The following is a 15,624-nucleotide window of genomic DNA, read 5'->3' on the forward strand; positions in this document are numbered from 1 at the left end:
ACAGTCAGCAGACAGGGCGCACGCATGTCTCGCAACCCCCCTCCCCCCCACACACACACGCATGCACACACTCATGCGCACACGCACACAATGTAGTCAGCAGAGAGGCTACATGCATCATGTCTTGCATACACACACTCTCACCCACCCATATGCATATGATTAATCATAGGCATCAAGTCTGTGTATATTTGGGAGTGTGTCTCCGTCTCTCTTAGACACGTGCGTGTACACACACACACACACACGCACGACCGCGCGCCGCGGCGCGCACGCACGTTTCTTGCATGCAAGATTGATTATGGCCTCTAATTGACAGTGGCATCATAGCTTTTATTTATTCTTTATTATAATGTGCTCCTGGCCTCTGTGCTCTGCAGAGCTGGCAGAGCAAATTGGTTTTTAAATGCAATCTGATGACATATCTGAAAACACAATCTGCCTAAAACTCCAAGGAATTACACACACACACACACACACACACACACACACACACACACACACACACACACACACACACACACACACACACACACACACACACACACACACACACACACACACACACACACACACACACACACAGTATCCACCCTAATGGGTCCTTGTCTCCCAGTCAGAGCGCGGGGCAGTGGTCACATCATCAGTGCAGCTGCCCTGTCACACTCCATCTGCAACACCCACTACTGATCCAAATGTCACATTCACAAATGTCCTTTTTTCATTTTTCTTTTCATACAATTAATTTTTTGGCATTTCTAGGCTTTAATTCAGATAGGTCAGAGAGACAAAGGAAACCGAGGGGCGGAGAGACACACGCGACAAAGAGTGTACTAACAATAACCACGTTATCTGCACGCAGGCCCCCAAATAATTGGCAAAAGGTATTACATTGACAAAAATATCACATTAATATAAAAAAATTATACCAACAAGTAAGAACTTAAAGTATACTACAATTGCAATTACAATAGAGAATCTTAGGATGAAGAACCAGTATAAGATCAAATGATTTATAATCTGTACATTGAAATTATACAATGTTTTGCAAACTATAGGATGCCACTAGGTCAACAAGTGAACCTGTCATCTGACTAAATATCATTGTAACCTTTGTATATAAGCCTACAAGTGTCACGGTTTGCAGAAAGTTGAACCCAAAAGCAGAGCCAAACACAGGAAGCAAATTTAAGTTATTTATTCACAATATGTGCATTGGAGAATGGGGAAGGAGGCATGGAAACAAACATGGAGGCTGAGGTGAGCAGTCAGGGCAGCTGGAATGCAGGCAGGTAAGCAGGCAGTTGAACAGGAGTTCTGAAGCAGAGGAGAAAGGTGTAAGTTGCAGGCAAAATCTGGAGAACAAGCTAGATAACCAGAGCACTAGGAAAATACTAGGAATATACTAGATCTAGAAACACTGGAAATAACTGGCTAGAATCATGCTACAGACAGTACTAATTAATAGATTTTTATTGTCATACAAGTACAACAAAATTGTGATGTGCTGGGGCCACTGCGACTGTGCACGCCGCCACTAGTTTCTCCACTTGCATCAGAAACCGCCTCCGTTGAGATGCAAGCAATAGTACAGAGGAAGGCTGTGCAATCATCTGGCGATGAGTGAAGGGAAGACCAGGGTTTAAATACTGTCAGGGCTGATGAATTGATCGCCGGCAGGTGTGTCAATTGAGTGCGATGAGGTGACCACAGACAGGTGTGCGAAGGCTGGAAGCTGGGAGGAAAGCCGACGCCCACACACAGCCACAGTATGGCAACACAGAGCCACATACTGTGACAATGAGGTCATCAAGGCTACGGCGGGCTAGAGGTGGAATCTGAGTCTTCTGATTGTGGCGGCTCCATTGATCCAATTAAGGTGCAACACAATCCATTGATTGATCATTTAAAATAAACGCGGGCCACCCATTTGAACCACTTTAACACGGCAGCCGAATGTAGTCTGATGGGTCCAGGGTGGGCCAATTCTTTTCTAAACCCTACAGTATATACTTTGTTTACTGGGGTCCCCCAGGGACATATACTGGGCCCCCTCCTTTTCCCCCTCGTCGAATGTTTGTCTATCAAATGCCCAGAATTGAAACGCTATAGGTTTCAAGTGGTTTCCTGTCTCTAAACCCGTCTGTCTGTCTGTCTGTCTGTCTGTCTGTCTGTCTGTCTGTCGCCTCTACCATAACCACTTGAACCCTCTATCCTTATTAAAACGAGTTGCAATAATACTTGCATGCATTATTTTTCAAATCAAATCTCTGTGCCAAAAATAGCGGATCTACAAGCTCACAATGCATGAAGCGCAACACATTGTGAGCTTGTAGATCAGCTATTTTGGCAAACGTCAAACCCTCTGGATAGTTATTCTGCAGGAAACCTCCTCCTGTGCCACTGGGAGTGCATTATGGCTCTGGTGTGTGTCACCGGCTACAAACATTCTCTCTGTCCCTCCCTGGCTGAGCCATATCTCAAGCCACTAACTTGAGTTGTATAGCAGTGGTTCTCAAACCCTTTCATGTCAAGGACCCCCAAATTGATATGTATAGCCTATTTGGCCGGGACCACCACCTCAAGAGTTTGTGCCAGGGACCCTTATTATTTGGGAGTCTTATTATTTTTGTTTTTATTGGATGTTTTGTTTTGCAAAGTTGTGATTGCAGTGCCCAGTGTGAGGGGAATACAAATGAGGGGAAAGAAAACACAAGATGCAACGTAACAATTTAAGGGCGTTAAATATTAATGGATTAGATTTGTAATGGAGAAATTAATATACATTGAGATTGCAAGAGGATCTATTCACCGAAGATGGAAGAAATGGACTGAGTATAGAAATCAACAGGTGATGATAATTATAATGGACATTCATGAATGGACTGGAATAGGTTGCTTGTTAAAGTTGTTAAATGTTTTTTTTGTGGCTTTCGCCTTTATTTTTTTAAATATTTTTTATGGAGGGACAGACAGTAGGCTGACAGGAAATGGGGAGGGAGATGGGGGGAAGACATGCAGTAAAGGCCGTCGGGATCGGGAGTCGAACCCGCGGCACACTGCCAGACTGAATTACCAGCCAAGGTGCCTGGACCACTGAGCCATGGCCCAGGCCGCTTGTTAAAGTTGTTAATGATGAATATGAACCCTTACAGTGTGACTGAAATTCTATGTTTATCTGCAAATAAAAATTAAAGGTGTAGTGAAACGGAAATGGTGGGCATTTTATTTTGAAGTTTCAGCTTGAAACGCTGGCTCTGAAGTTTCTGAACCAATCAGAGCGTCGCATCCCTTCAGGAGATGGGACGGTAGCTATGCTACCTGCACGGTGACGCAGTGTGTTTGTTTACAAGTCAGATAGTCGGCCAGCTATACCAGTTTACTGTTATGTGGCTTATTTCTACCCTATAATGTTTTCAGACACATAGCGTGATGATTACGTTTAAACCGAGGAATACACTGACATAATGCTGTGTGTGGTGTCTTGACCGGTTGTTGTTCTCTCGCTCGGTGCAGAAAAAACCCGACCGCGAGTATCACAGCACCTGCTGTCGGCCGTTGAAAACCCTTGTTTTCACCAGAAACGACATTCATTGCGCCGATTTGGAGATACAGGCCATTGAAAGCAGCACATAGAGTGCATGCCAGTGGATGCACGCGCATCTTCAAAATCCTAGAAAACGTATAGGCTACGGTTCTGTCGGGCTGCCAGACAAAAGTAATTCTATGCTTACTACGGTTCTGGCGGGCTCTGTGTTAATCGGTTTAGCTGGGGACCCGATTGAACACCTTCAAGGACCACTGAGGGTCCCCGGACCCCACTTTGAGAACCACCGAGTTAGAAAACTCTCTCTCTCTCTCTCTCTCTCGCTCTCTGCAGTGGTCCGTACATCATGTGACTCCGTGGTGTCGCTAAAAGCCTCCCCTGATGACTGCGGTATACAACGATGTAATGTAGTGGGATAAGCCTCTAACCCAATCACTTTTCAATCTGTCCCTCCATTTTCTCCACAGACTGGTAGAACATTAGTGCTGAGTCTGATGATGGAAGACTCATCAGAGAGGAAGAGGAGAAGAACACTATCTCTCTCACACACACACACACACACACACACACACACACACACACACACACACACACACACACACACACACACACACACACACACACACACACACACACACACACACACACACACACACACACACACACACACACACACACCCCTTTGAGAACAATAGAGGAAAGATCATTACTAGAGAGAGACAGACAGAGACAGAGAGAAATGCTTTATAGGGCGTGGTGTGTGTGTGTGTGTGTGTGTGTGTTTGTGAGTGTGTTTGTGTGCGTGCGTGCGTGCGTGCGTGCGTGCGTGCGTGCGTGTGTGTGTGTGCGTGTGTGTGTGTGTGTGTTTGGTTCTTACATTAAAGTAAAAAGCATTTGCTCATGCCTCCCATTTCCTCCACATTCTAATGATACAAACAGATTTACATGTAACTTTCATTCAGCGCTACCTTCTTGCGGTGATTGCATCTTCAGAAACAGATAAGTCACCTCCGGTCCTCTATATTATGATAGAAATATTACACTCACTGGGAGTGCGTACGGTACGGTGAAGGAGGTCGCTGTAGGCAGGTGATTGATTCAAACGGAGAAGTTGGAGCTCTTAAAAAACACAGCGTTTCTGGTATATTACAGGGTGCTTTAGTCCTCCTAACTCTAATCTTTTCTTACTGTCGAGAATTCGCAGAGTTTGCGTTTTACTGTGTTGTGTAGTAGTGGAGTTGCAAAAGCAGCACGATGGCTTCTAGAAACACCATCTTCTAGAAAGCACAGCCTCTGCTGTGTTTGGATGTCAGATTACTGCTGGTTTTCATTCTAGTTGACTAATCTCGGGGACTGATACATTCACCTGTACACCAAGTGTATGACAATGAGAACCATACAATTGTATGTCTGTGTTATATTAAATAAAGAAATAAGGGTCCTGTACCTGTGTCAGCAGACCAAATGGAAAAACGGTTGCTTTAGAAATTTAATTGCAATATTGTTATCTGATTTAAACTTGATCAAACAAAATAATTCAATTGAACAATCAATAGATTCCAAAATACAAATGAAAATGTTCAAACTCCGATTTTTCGGTCCCGGAACTCAAAGCAACTCTAACTCTAAGTTCTTTAAATATTTCCAATGATTATATTATCAAAAAAGTAATCCCAAAAGTAATCCAAAACTGTTTTCCAAAATCAAATATTCACAAAGTTATTAATTTCTGATAACTTTGTTCTGATTCTTGTTTAGTAAAATAGTCTCTTTGACAAACCACCACCAAACACTTTCTGATACCTAAAATGGAACCCCCGGGCGCCTCACTTTATAGCTGTTCCTGCATGGTACCTCACTTCCTGGAACTATTGCTAACATGCTTTTTTCCCCCACAGCTCCCCCTATGAGCAAATCTTCTCTTCAACAGAAAATTAATTTCCATATTCAACCCATATTCTAAGCAATGTATCCCCTTGTTATCACCCAGTATGTAATTTTCTTTGAATACTCATACCAGGACAGGAAGTACAATTCTTCCTACATTTATGTGGCAGTGTCACAGGTAATGCAGGTAAGTAGCACTGTACAACAGAAACTTCATTGTCACATCACAAAAAATGGGTTAATAAATACCTTGGGGTGTTACTGTTGATGGCCTAGTGTTTAAGGAATAAGGCGTGCACCATATAGACTCTAATACAGGCTGACAGCGAGTACCGGGTTCGATTCCTGAGGCCGAAACGTGCCGCGCGTCACTCCGCAACCCTTCCCCCATGTTTCCTGTCAGTCTTCGGTCTCCACTGTACTATCGAATACAGGCAGAAAATCCCTATATGTCTGAAATTACTTGTCATACAAGCTCCCATCATGTGCCGTTTTCATGAATAACCGATCCAGAAGATCCCAAACAACAAAGACGCCAGGTTAAACCTGGTTAACTCCTCTTCTTCTTTAGCCGCTGATCAAAGGGAAGACCGGAATATTCATTCATCCATTAATTCATGCTGATGGTCAAAGTTTTGACATTTAAAACCTTTCGCTAATCAGTCCGCCTCTCTCGTTTCATCCCCGGCTTCCCAGAGAGAGAGAGAGAGAGAGGACAGATAATTGGAGTGTTCTGTCTGCTTGATGTACAGTAATCACATGTGATCTTTTCAATGAGGGCCTCGGCCATCTCCTTCATTTGACCGATGGAGCTCCAGCACCGACCGAGCCACTGGCACCACGCATGCACATAAGCACGCACGTAAGCACGCACGCACGCACGCACGCACGCACGCACACACAAACACACGCACGCATTCACTATACAAAACCCCCCCTTCCCCCAATGTGCCCCCCCTCCCTCCCTCCCCCCCCCAACCAATCAAAACTCCCCCATTTCTGAGCAAGCCACGCTTCGATGCGCTTGATCTTAGCGACCTTTAAAAAGATAATTTTCATCTTTTAGGACCCAATAACATATTAAGAACGAAAGAAATACCAAAAACGCATCTTGTTAATTGCAAATGGGAAATATTCCCCTTCTCTTCTCTTCTCCCCCCCTCTAATTTCCTCCCTTCCTCTTCTCTTCTCCTCCGCTCCCCGTCTCTTCTCCTCCTTCTCTCTCTCTCTCTCTCTCTCTCTCTCTCTCTCCTCCTCCTCCTGCACCGTTATCCTCCTCCTCTCATTAGAGTTCTTTCTCCCCCTTTTTGAAGGCAAAAGGCTGAGCAGCATTTCCATTTTCATTCATCAACAGTTTATCAGTCATCTGAAGGCCCCCTTCAGTTACAATCATCATCACAGACAGACAGAGAGACAGACAGAGAGAGAGAGAGAGAGAGAGAGAGAGAGACAGACAGAGAGAGACAGAGAGAGACAGAGAGAGAGAGAGACAGAGAGAGAGAGAGACAGAGAGAGAGAGAGAGAGAGAGAGACAGAGAGAGAGAGAGACAGAGAGAGAGAGAGAGAGAGAGAGAGAGGGGACAGAGGTCTCAGGTTATACAACAAAGCGGAAGGAGGATACCACCTCAAAGAAGCAATTTGCCATAAAACCACTTGAAGCCCAGCATCCATATTCTGGGGGGAGTGTTAAACCAGATCTACGCGGCGTGCTATTTTTGGCAAACTGATGTGGTGTATAGACATCTGTGTTTGTGGTTGTTGTTGTGTGTGGTGGTGTGCTCAACTGCGCATTAGGCTTGTATATCTGCTATTTTCCTTTGGCTTGTTTTATCCCACCGAGTCATTGTTTCATGGGAGGGAATTAAGTGATAGGACGCCATTTGCATCATGGTGCTGCCCTCCTGTTGTTTAGATCAGAAGTTCTAAAACCCCCAACTATGTAATGTTGGGGGAAGAAACACTTTTGAACACAACAAATAGCATCAAAGCGATATGCTTATGGTCTCCACTCTATGCTATAAGGGCTGCTGGGGTCTGCTGGGGAAACTGGACGACGGGGGCATTTCTGCAAAATAGACCCCATTTGGGAATCGGATCAATATAAGCAGGAAAATGAGCCTATATGTTATTTAGCCTGGAGTTGTCCTTTAAGTGTAACTGTGTCTGACCTGTCCTGCAGTGACAGTAAGGTCAGCACTCAGCGTACGTTCTGAGACTCTCTCGTCCTGTTCCTGACAGACAGTTCTTCCCATGCTTCTTTTTCCTAGTGCCGACTCGCCGCTCCGAAGCAAGAGCAGTGCAGCTACATCTGTTGCTCTGGGGAGGATGTCTGGGAGGATTTCCATCTCTCCCCCTTCCTTCCAGTGCCAGTGCCATGTTAACATCAGTCTTGCTGTCTGGCCAGCCACTTGAGTGGAGCTACACATCTGGGGTCAGACATTGTAGTGGGGTATAGCTCGGCACCTCACTCTGGGTGGCATGGACCATGGTAGACATTGTAGTGGGGTATAGCTCTGCAGCTCGCTCTGGGTGGCATGGACCATGGTAGACATTGTAGTGGGGTATAGCTCGGCACCTCGCTCTGGGTGGCATGGACCATGGTAGACATTGCAGTGGGGTATAGCTCGGCAGCTCGCTCTGGGTGGCATGGACCATGGTAGACATTGTAGTGGGGTATAGCTCGGCAGCTCGCTCTGGGTGGCATGGACCATGGTAGACATTGTAGTGGGGTATAGCTCGGCAGGTCGCTCTGCATGGGTGGGGTGGCATGCCGCCGTCCAGGTTTGACGAGGAAGGAGGCTGACTGCAAGAAGCTCCCGGAAGCTCACAATGCATCACGGCACGTTGTGAGCTTGGACATCTATCTCTTCTTGCTATTTAAAAAAAAGTTAATGATTTGTTTTACCCCAAATAAATATTTTTTGTATTAAAATTGTTTTTTTGTATCAATTAAATCAAGTAGTTCTATTAACTGTTGCACCCCTAGGCATACATAAAATAGAACACAACATAACACATACGGCCATCCAAACGCATCCCCATGACAAACAACAACTTCACTAAACAATAAAAGCCACATGCCGAAATGGGTGTGCAACTGTGCACCCCAAGGCGTGCTGGGAAGTCCCTCCCTCATCTAATGCACAACCCGGGACAGGTAGAATAGCTATAGAGGAGTAAACACACAGTTACATATATTCATTTGATGAATTTGATGAATACATTATGTGTAAGTACATGTGAGTGTGCACTATTGCGTGCGGGCGTGTGTGCGCGCGTGCGTGCATGCGTCCGTGCGTATGTATCTTTGGCTAATTGGTTTGGCTCTCTCACCCTTCTCTCTCGCCTACGTCGGCCAATCACCTTGTTGAATCCTCAGTGTTTTCCTGTTCGGCAGCAGATGATGATCTCATGGTTACGGCGCTCACCGAGCAGGCGTCTAGCGTTCATCATCACCTCAATCACTCAGAGCGTCCTCAGCTGTACTTGTGCGGCTCTCGTGCTGGTCAACAAAACAACTTCAAACATGGCAGCGTGTCTGTGTGGGCGTGCTGGAGGGTTGGAAGGCGCTATAGGAATGGCACAATAAATACAACCCTGATTTGGATGGGGGGGGACATTGAAAGGTGGGGACACATTGAAAGGTGTACATACAAGTTCTGGGATATTTGTGCCTGTATGAGTATAGACCATCACAGTCCCGCCCCCTTTCATGAGGACAATAGGCCCAGGAAGTAATTCCCCATGCATTTTTCCCATAGACATTTCAAAAAGTATTTATTTAAATATCTGTAAACCTCGAACAAAGCCAGCTCGGATCGTGACAAATCATGAACAATACTTTGGGCCGAACAAATAATTACAAAGAAGAAAAACAACAAAAAAAGTGTTGTACCCTGCCCTTTTTTTCTTCTTTCTAATTATTTGTTCGCCCCATACAATTGTGTTTGTTGTCATGCCGAGTTGGCTTTGTCTGCGGTGTAAACGTATTTATATAAAAACTTTTAAACAGGGAATATGTTTCTGGGGGACTGAGACACTCTATAGTGACAAATAGATAGATAAATAAACTTAAATTTCTGATATTTGGCATTACAGACCAAACGTGTCATGTATCAACATATTCTAACTCCCAGATAGTACTATAGTGACTACAAATGGCACCCTCCAGAATACTTAGTTGAAACTTAAGTGTAATATACAGTATATTGAACATAGTCAACAAACCAAAACTTAAAGAAGTGCAGAGTGTGGCCTCTATTTTACCTCTAACATTTGTTAGCTGTGAAATCTACTGTTCAACCCATGTTAGGAGAGCGAGCACTATAAGTCAAACTCCTTGTCGGTTTGAATCGCAGAAAACACACAAAGGCAATAACGGAGCAACAGATCGAAAGAACGTCACATTTACGGCAGTCGGTATTTTCCCAATAAATTAAGTTTATTTCTCAACAGTTTGCTGTTTACATGATGCCCTCTCATTGTTAAGCAGTAACCATGCAATTGAGTTCATTTATGGCTGATTGATTACTAATAGAGAAGATAATCCACAATCACAGACACAGGATATACAGGAATTTAAATAACACACAAACACCAACAGCACATTCTCTCCCTGTTGTTGTTGTACACCCGCTTTCAACGCCTACACACACAGTACCCAGTAGATATAGTAGCCAGTAGATAGTAGATATATAGATCCACTACCTCCTAGACACAATACCAAGTAGATACTGCAGCTAGCAGACAGTCTAATGTATACATCCGGCCTCAAACTGTTGATTTCATTTTTCTTGTTTCCCCCTCTCTTTTTGTTTCTTTATTTTGTGTGTATACTTTTTTTTTATTTTTTTTTTACATTTGCTGATATTTTCTCTGCATTTGCCAACCAGCTAATAGAGAACAAAAGTGTCTAACAAAATAAAACAGAACAAGGTATAAGAACAGTAGAGCAAGGCACACCATTATTATCATTATTATTATAATTATTATTATGTGAAAGATTTTCAAAAACCTATTTTGTCACCAGCACCCGCCCGCCCCAAGCACCCACACACCCAACCAGCGTCAAAGCTATATGCTTTAATATCAGGGAATTGCAAATTTTCTAGAAAATAAGACAAAATAAATAAAACAAACGTCACATGATTACAGTAGTGATGTACATGTACATACAGTAGTAGACTTAGCAACGCATATCTTCATCATCATTATCATCGTCGTCATCGTCATCATCATCACAACGGTCAGTCTAGTACACAACGAAACCGTCTGAAATCTCTCGGACAACTTTGGTCGTGTTGCATAGTTTAGAGCAGTGGTTCCCAAAGCATTTGAATTTAAATACCCCCTTAGCTCTGAGAGGGTACAAATGGAACCAAATGGACCATTTTGTTCTATTTGTACACTCTCAGAGTTACAGACCTGTGAGGGTCCATTTGGGACCCCCTGTAAGGACAGCTGAGGGTCCCTCCCTGGACCCCACTTTGAGAACTACTGGTTCAGAGATTGTAGATTCAATCTTGTTTTGCGTTTGTTTTTTTGGGATGCCTAGTTTAGAACCCCTGACAGCACCTCTCTCACGATAATGAGTGCAGGTGTGGTTAAGGATTACTTTCAAACGTGTAATCTAATACAAATTACATCGACATTATGAGTAAATCCGTTTTCTTTCTCTCCTTCCTTCCACACTGACATAGTATTCTAACCTTCATATTATGCTCCACCCATCACAACATCCGGAAAATGCATTCAGCAAATTGATTTGCCGCTTTCTTGAATACATAAGTGACATATCTCATGCAACGAATGCATCAACATTACTTCCTCGACCTTCAACATACCTTCCATTTCTGTGAAGTGACATAAGACTCAAAATCTTCACTCCTTTACCATCAAAACACAAACCATTACCTCAAACCACTGTTACTTACAAACAACTCCATTACTGATATTCTATTGACCTTATGAGTAAAGAGTCACACTCTTTTGACTCACATTCCCTTCATTATGAATGTTTGTGTTTGCTAAAACACACTGCTCTCCTCTAAACGACGTGAGGAGTGCTCGTTTTTCCTTTAATACTGTGGCACTGCACTATGTTGTTCGTTCATTCATTGCTGCGTGTCAACGAGGCTGACTTTACAATGACAGCCCTGACTAAGGTAAGGAGTGGGAGCTCCAAATGAATGCAGTTGAAAAGTCACTCCGTCTGCAGACTGCAGCCGTAAAGGGCCAGTTCATGGGCACTCAGGAGAGACACGTTCACCCAGATTTCATATGTATCCATCTCAATAACTTCAAAGTCCAACTAGAATCCATAATTTATAGTGAGAGGACAGAAAATGAATCAAAATGGAGCAGAGTGATTTATATCCCACCTAGTTTTACCACTTAAACCATATAGTTAGTTGACCCGAGTCCCCCAGGGCCAAGTACTAGGTGCTCCGCTTTTTTTCCACTCTACCTTAAACCTCTTCACGGAAAATAGCCAATCTACAAGATCACAATGTGTCGCATTGCGACACGCTGTGAACTTGTAGATCTGCATTTTTAGTTTTGTTTTAAGCAGTGGTGACTGACTGGTGACATGCATAATGCAGTACCATCCACATAGTTGCTCGACGCATATTCGGCGTCTGTTCCGCATGCATGGCTTACTGCGGAAGCCACTGCTGCAGCCTCAGTTGGCAAAGTCTAGTGCTTACACTAACTATGGGCACAGATACACCCCACCTTTCAGCTTAACTGCAACTGACATTTTAATTAGGATGTCAGGGTCACAGTATACCTTCCAACTCAGCAGTATGCACACATTCACCCTTTTTCCTCTTAAAAAAGAGAGTGATCAGCCCAATCCTTCCTTACCGAGACAGTCAGTATAGGAGAGCTGAGAGGGGGACCGTGTAGGAGAGACAGGCAGAGAGAGAGAGAGAGAGAGAGGGGTTTAAACCATCTTGACCACCACTACATCAAAGTGTAGTCATTTTCTTTTTTACTTAATGTAAAAGCGAAACCGTTTGCCAAGGACAGGTGTACTGTAAGGGGCCGTGTCCACATGGAACACCTTTAGAGTAGGCAGGCAGTACCATGTATTTATATGGTAAAGACATGCTGACCAGTGCGCTCCTCTTCCCAGAGCCGTCCATAGCACTTCAGCGCTCCCGACACCCTGCGTTTTTTGGGTGCCGCGCCCTTTATACGACTTGGAAACAGTTCAACTTTTGGAGAGGAGTGCCGGTCATCCTGTATATGACAACCCGGTAATTTACAATCCAATGTTGAATCATCACTACAACCAGGAGAAGTCCATGTTTACATGGTTTCAGATATCAGAGATTATATGCAGTGAACAGTTGAATGGTTGATCCTCGACAATCAGGCTGTGTGCGAGCGCTATGGATATGCTATGCTATCCAAAGCGCTCCTCAGCTCGAAAGGCATTCTCTGTGAACACGGCCCCTCCCTAATTGATGTCATTTCTACCACTACAAACTGGCTACGAGATCCTCCCTGTCATACGACTTGAAACATTCCCAAACACCGTCCTCCTATAGGTGACACTGTTGCCACAAAGCCTGAGAAGTGAAATCCGACCATGAGCGACTGGGCCAGTCACAGCCGTGCGTGATCGATAATCACAAGATCTGTGAACGTACAACAACTCTCTCTCTTTCCACCAAACACAGATCTGTGAACGTACAACAACAACTCTCTCTTTCCACCAAACACAGATCTTGAATTGTACCGGATAACACCATCACCCAGTAAAATCTGCAGTATTTAAATCATCCTTTAAACCTCTGAGCAGCGGTGTACGAATGTAACCAAAGTGGACACATTTTGGTTACATTTACACGCTTCTCAGAGTTAAATTAACAGTTTTCTAGTCAAATCTATACCGTGTCCTGTCATACAGTAGTCTATACTGTAAATATCTGTAGCTACATACACGATATGATCGATATCAGTGAGAAACGTGAGATGCCATTGCATGCAAACTCGGATTCTACCAGGAAGCTAGAACAGGAAGTATATAGCTTCAACCCAGGAAATGGCAGTTACTACAGGAAGGAAGGTCTCACTAGGCATGAACAGAACCAAGAGGCTGGGTCAGGGTCTCATTCACATGGATTCAGGACAGACTTTTCTTTTTTTGTCTAATCCGGATACAAGCCAGTGAGATGATTAAACTACTGGGATGTAATTGGTGAACAGTGGTATAGTACTCAGTGTATAATCGTTGAATATGAGACGTCTGTGCGATTACTGTAGTGATTCTATAGCATTGGCTGCGTGTCAGCTCAACGATGCCAAGGAGGTCCAGAACACTCCAGAAAGGGGAGAGAGGGGAGTGGGAGCAAGACAAAGAAAGGCCCATGGGGACACGGTCCACTTCAGCAGAGAAGAAATGGCTTATAGCTGGATCCTAGATGTTACCCCTACAACGCCTGCAGCAGACAACCTCTGGATGGAGAGAGAGAGAGAGAGAGAGAGAGAGAGGGGGGAGGGAGGGAGAGAGATTTAATTCACGCCATTTAATTTATTTTCAATTATGTGCATATTCATTTGTAATCCTTTTAAGGGATATTTCACTTTCAAATAAAATAAACATAAAAAAAGAACTAATGGACAAATCATGGCCCCCTCACCCTTTAGATTAGAAGAATATTCTAAATAATGTGTGACAGGGCCGTGATTCTTCCATTACTTTTTCATTTATTTTGCATATATTTGTTTAATGTGTATTTTAAAGTGTTATGTTATATTTTTAAAGTTGTATTTCTTAGACAGAATTATGTAGAGAGACAGGAAACCAAGGACAGTGAGAGGAGAGACAGGACCGGTAGTCGCAGACTGATGCGTTTTTCGGAAAAACGGCAGAAAAAAAACAAATCGGTCTGCAGTCTGCAGGTACCTTTAGGTGTATAATTTATGCTCCGGGACCGCCACCGCCACACGATGCTGTCGAGTCAAGAACGGCAGCGATAGCAGACCTACAAGCTCACACGAGGCGTTGTGAGCTTGCAGCTCTGCTATAGTGTCAAGTATAGGCTATGAACCCGGGTCCTCGCGGCTCACGGGGAGCACATGGTCTGTGCACTGTACTGGCTTAGCCAACAGGCAGCTGTACTTTTTATTTATTCAAATGTAAATAATATTCACATTATGTAAATAGCTACACATTCTATTCAGTTCTACTCTAGCATTCCAACCTCCTCTCCTCTCCTCTCCTCTCCTCTCCTCTCCTCTCCTCTCCTCTCCTCTCCTCTCCTCTCCTCTCCTCTCCTCTGTGTTTAAACCTCTGTCTGGGTCACAGAGCTCATCATCAGCCACATTCACCATTGCTTTAATTACACCTGTGTGTGTGTGTGTGTGTGTGTGTGTGTGTGTGTGTGTGTGTGTGTGTGTGTGTGTGTGTGTGCGCGTGCGGGCGTGCGTGCGTGCGTGCGTGCGTGCGTGCATGCGTGCGTGCGTGCGTGCGTGCGTGTGTGCGTGCGTGCGTGCATGTGTGCGTGCGTGTATGTGTGTGTGTGTGTGTGCTGTGTGTGTGTCACATCTGAATAACCTGCAGCTGGTCAGCTGTCTCCTGTCTGAGCTTCTACTGGGGCTCATATGCCCTTCCCCCAGGTGTGTGTGACTGTGACTGTGTGACTGCGTGCGTGCATGACTGCGTGTGTGCATGACTGTGTACGTGCGTGTGTGACTGTGTGACTGTGTGCGTGCGTGCGTGCGTGCGTGCGTGCGTGCGTGCGTGCGTGCGTGCGTACGTGCGTGCGTGCGTGCGTGCGTGCGTGCGTGCGTGCGTGCGTGCGTGCATGCGTGGTCTCCAGACACTCTAATTGTAATTATTCTCATCACGTGTGTGGTTTACAGTGTGGATGGGGAGCAGGTCAAAGCAACAACAGTTGCTCTTCTTACCTAACTACAGTATAAGCACTCTAAAGGTCCTTTCAAACGGGCAGCCATTAACACGCCTAGTAATTCATTTTCAATGAGACCTGCGTTTTTTTCCTGTACGCGCATGTGGAGGGGCGACGCATGTGGAAGTGGAGGGGCGACGCGTGTGGAAGTGGAGGGGCGACGCGTGTGGAAGTGGAGGGGCGACGCGTGTGGAAGTGGAGGGGCGACGCATGTGGAAGTGGAGGGGCGACGCGTGTGGAAGTGGAGGGGCGACACGTGTGGAAGTG

The 15,624-nt window shown here is 44.7% G+C and overlaps 1 protein-coding gene across 1 annotated transcript in view; it reads right to left on the reverse strand.

The window, feature by feature from the left end:
• Nucleotides 1-13,122: 13,122 nt before the first annotated feature.
• Nucleotides 13,123-15,624, reverse strand: part of LOC306941786 (A-kinase anchor protein 6-like) — a gene marked incomplete at its 5' end in the record, with an annotated part of 21,584 nt that continues 19,082 nt past the window's right edge. The window contains one exon of the mRNA XM_079527429.1: nucleotides 13,123-13,900. Coding sequence (XP_079383555.1) covers nucleotides 13,850-13,900 — 51 coding nt within the window. The 3' untranslated portion in view covers nucleotides 13,123-13,849. The remainder of the gene's footprint in view (nucleotides 13,901-15,624) is intronic.

The sequence above is a fragment of the Electrona antarctica genome (genome assembly GCF_951216825.1).
Source record: "Electrona antarctica genome assembly, chromosome: 18".
Taxonomy (NCBI): domain Eukaryota; kingdom Metazoa; phylum Chordata; class Actinopteri; order Myctophiformes; family Myctophidae; genus Electrona; species Electrona antarctica.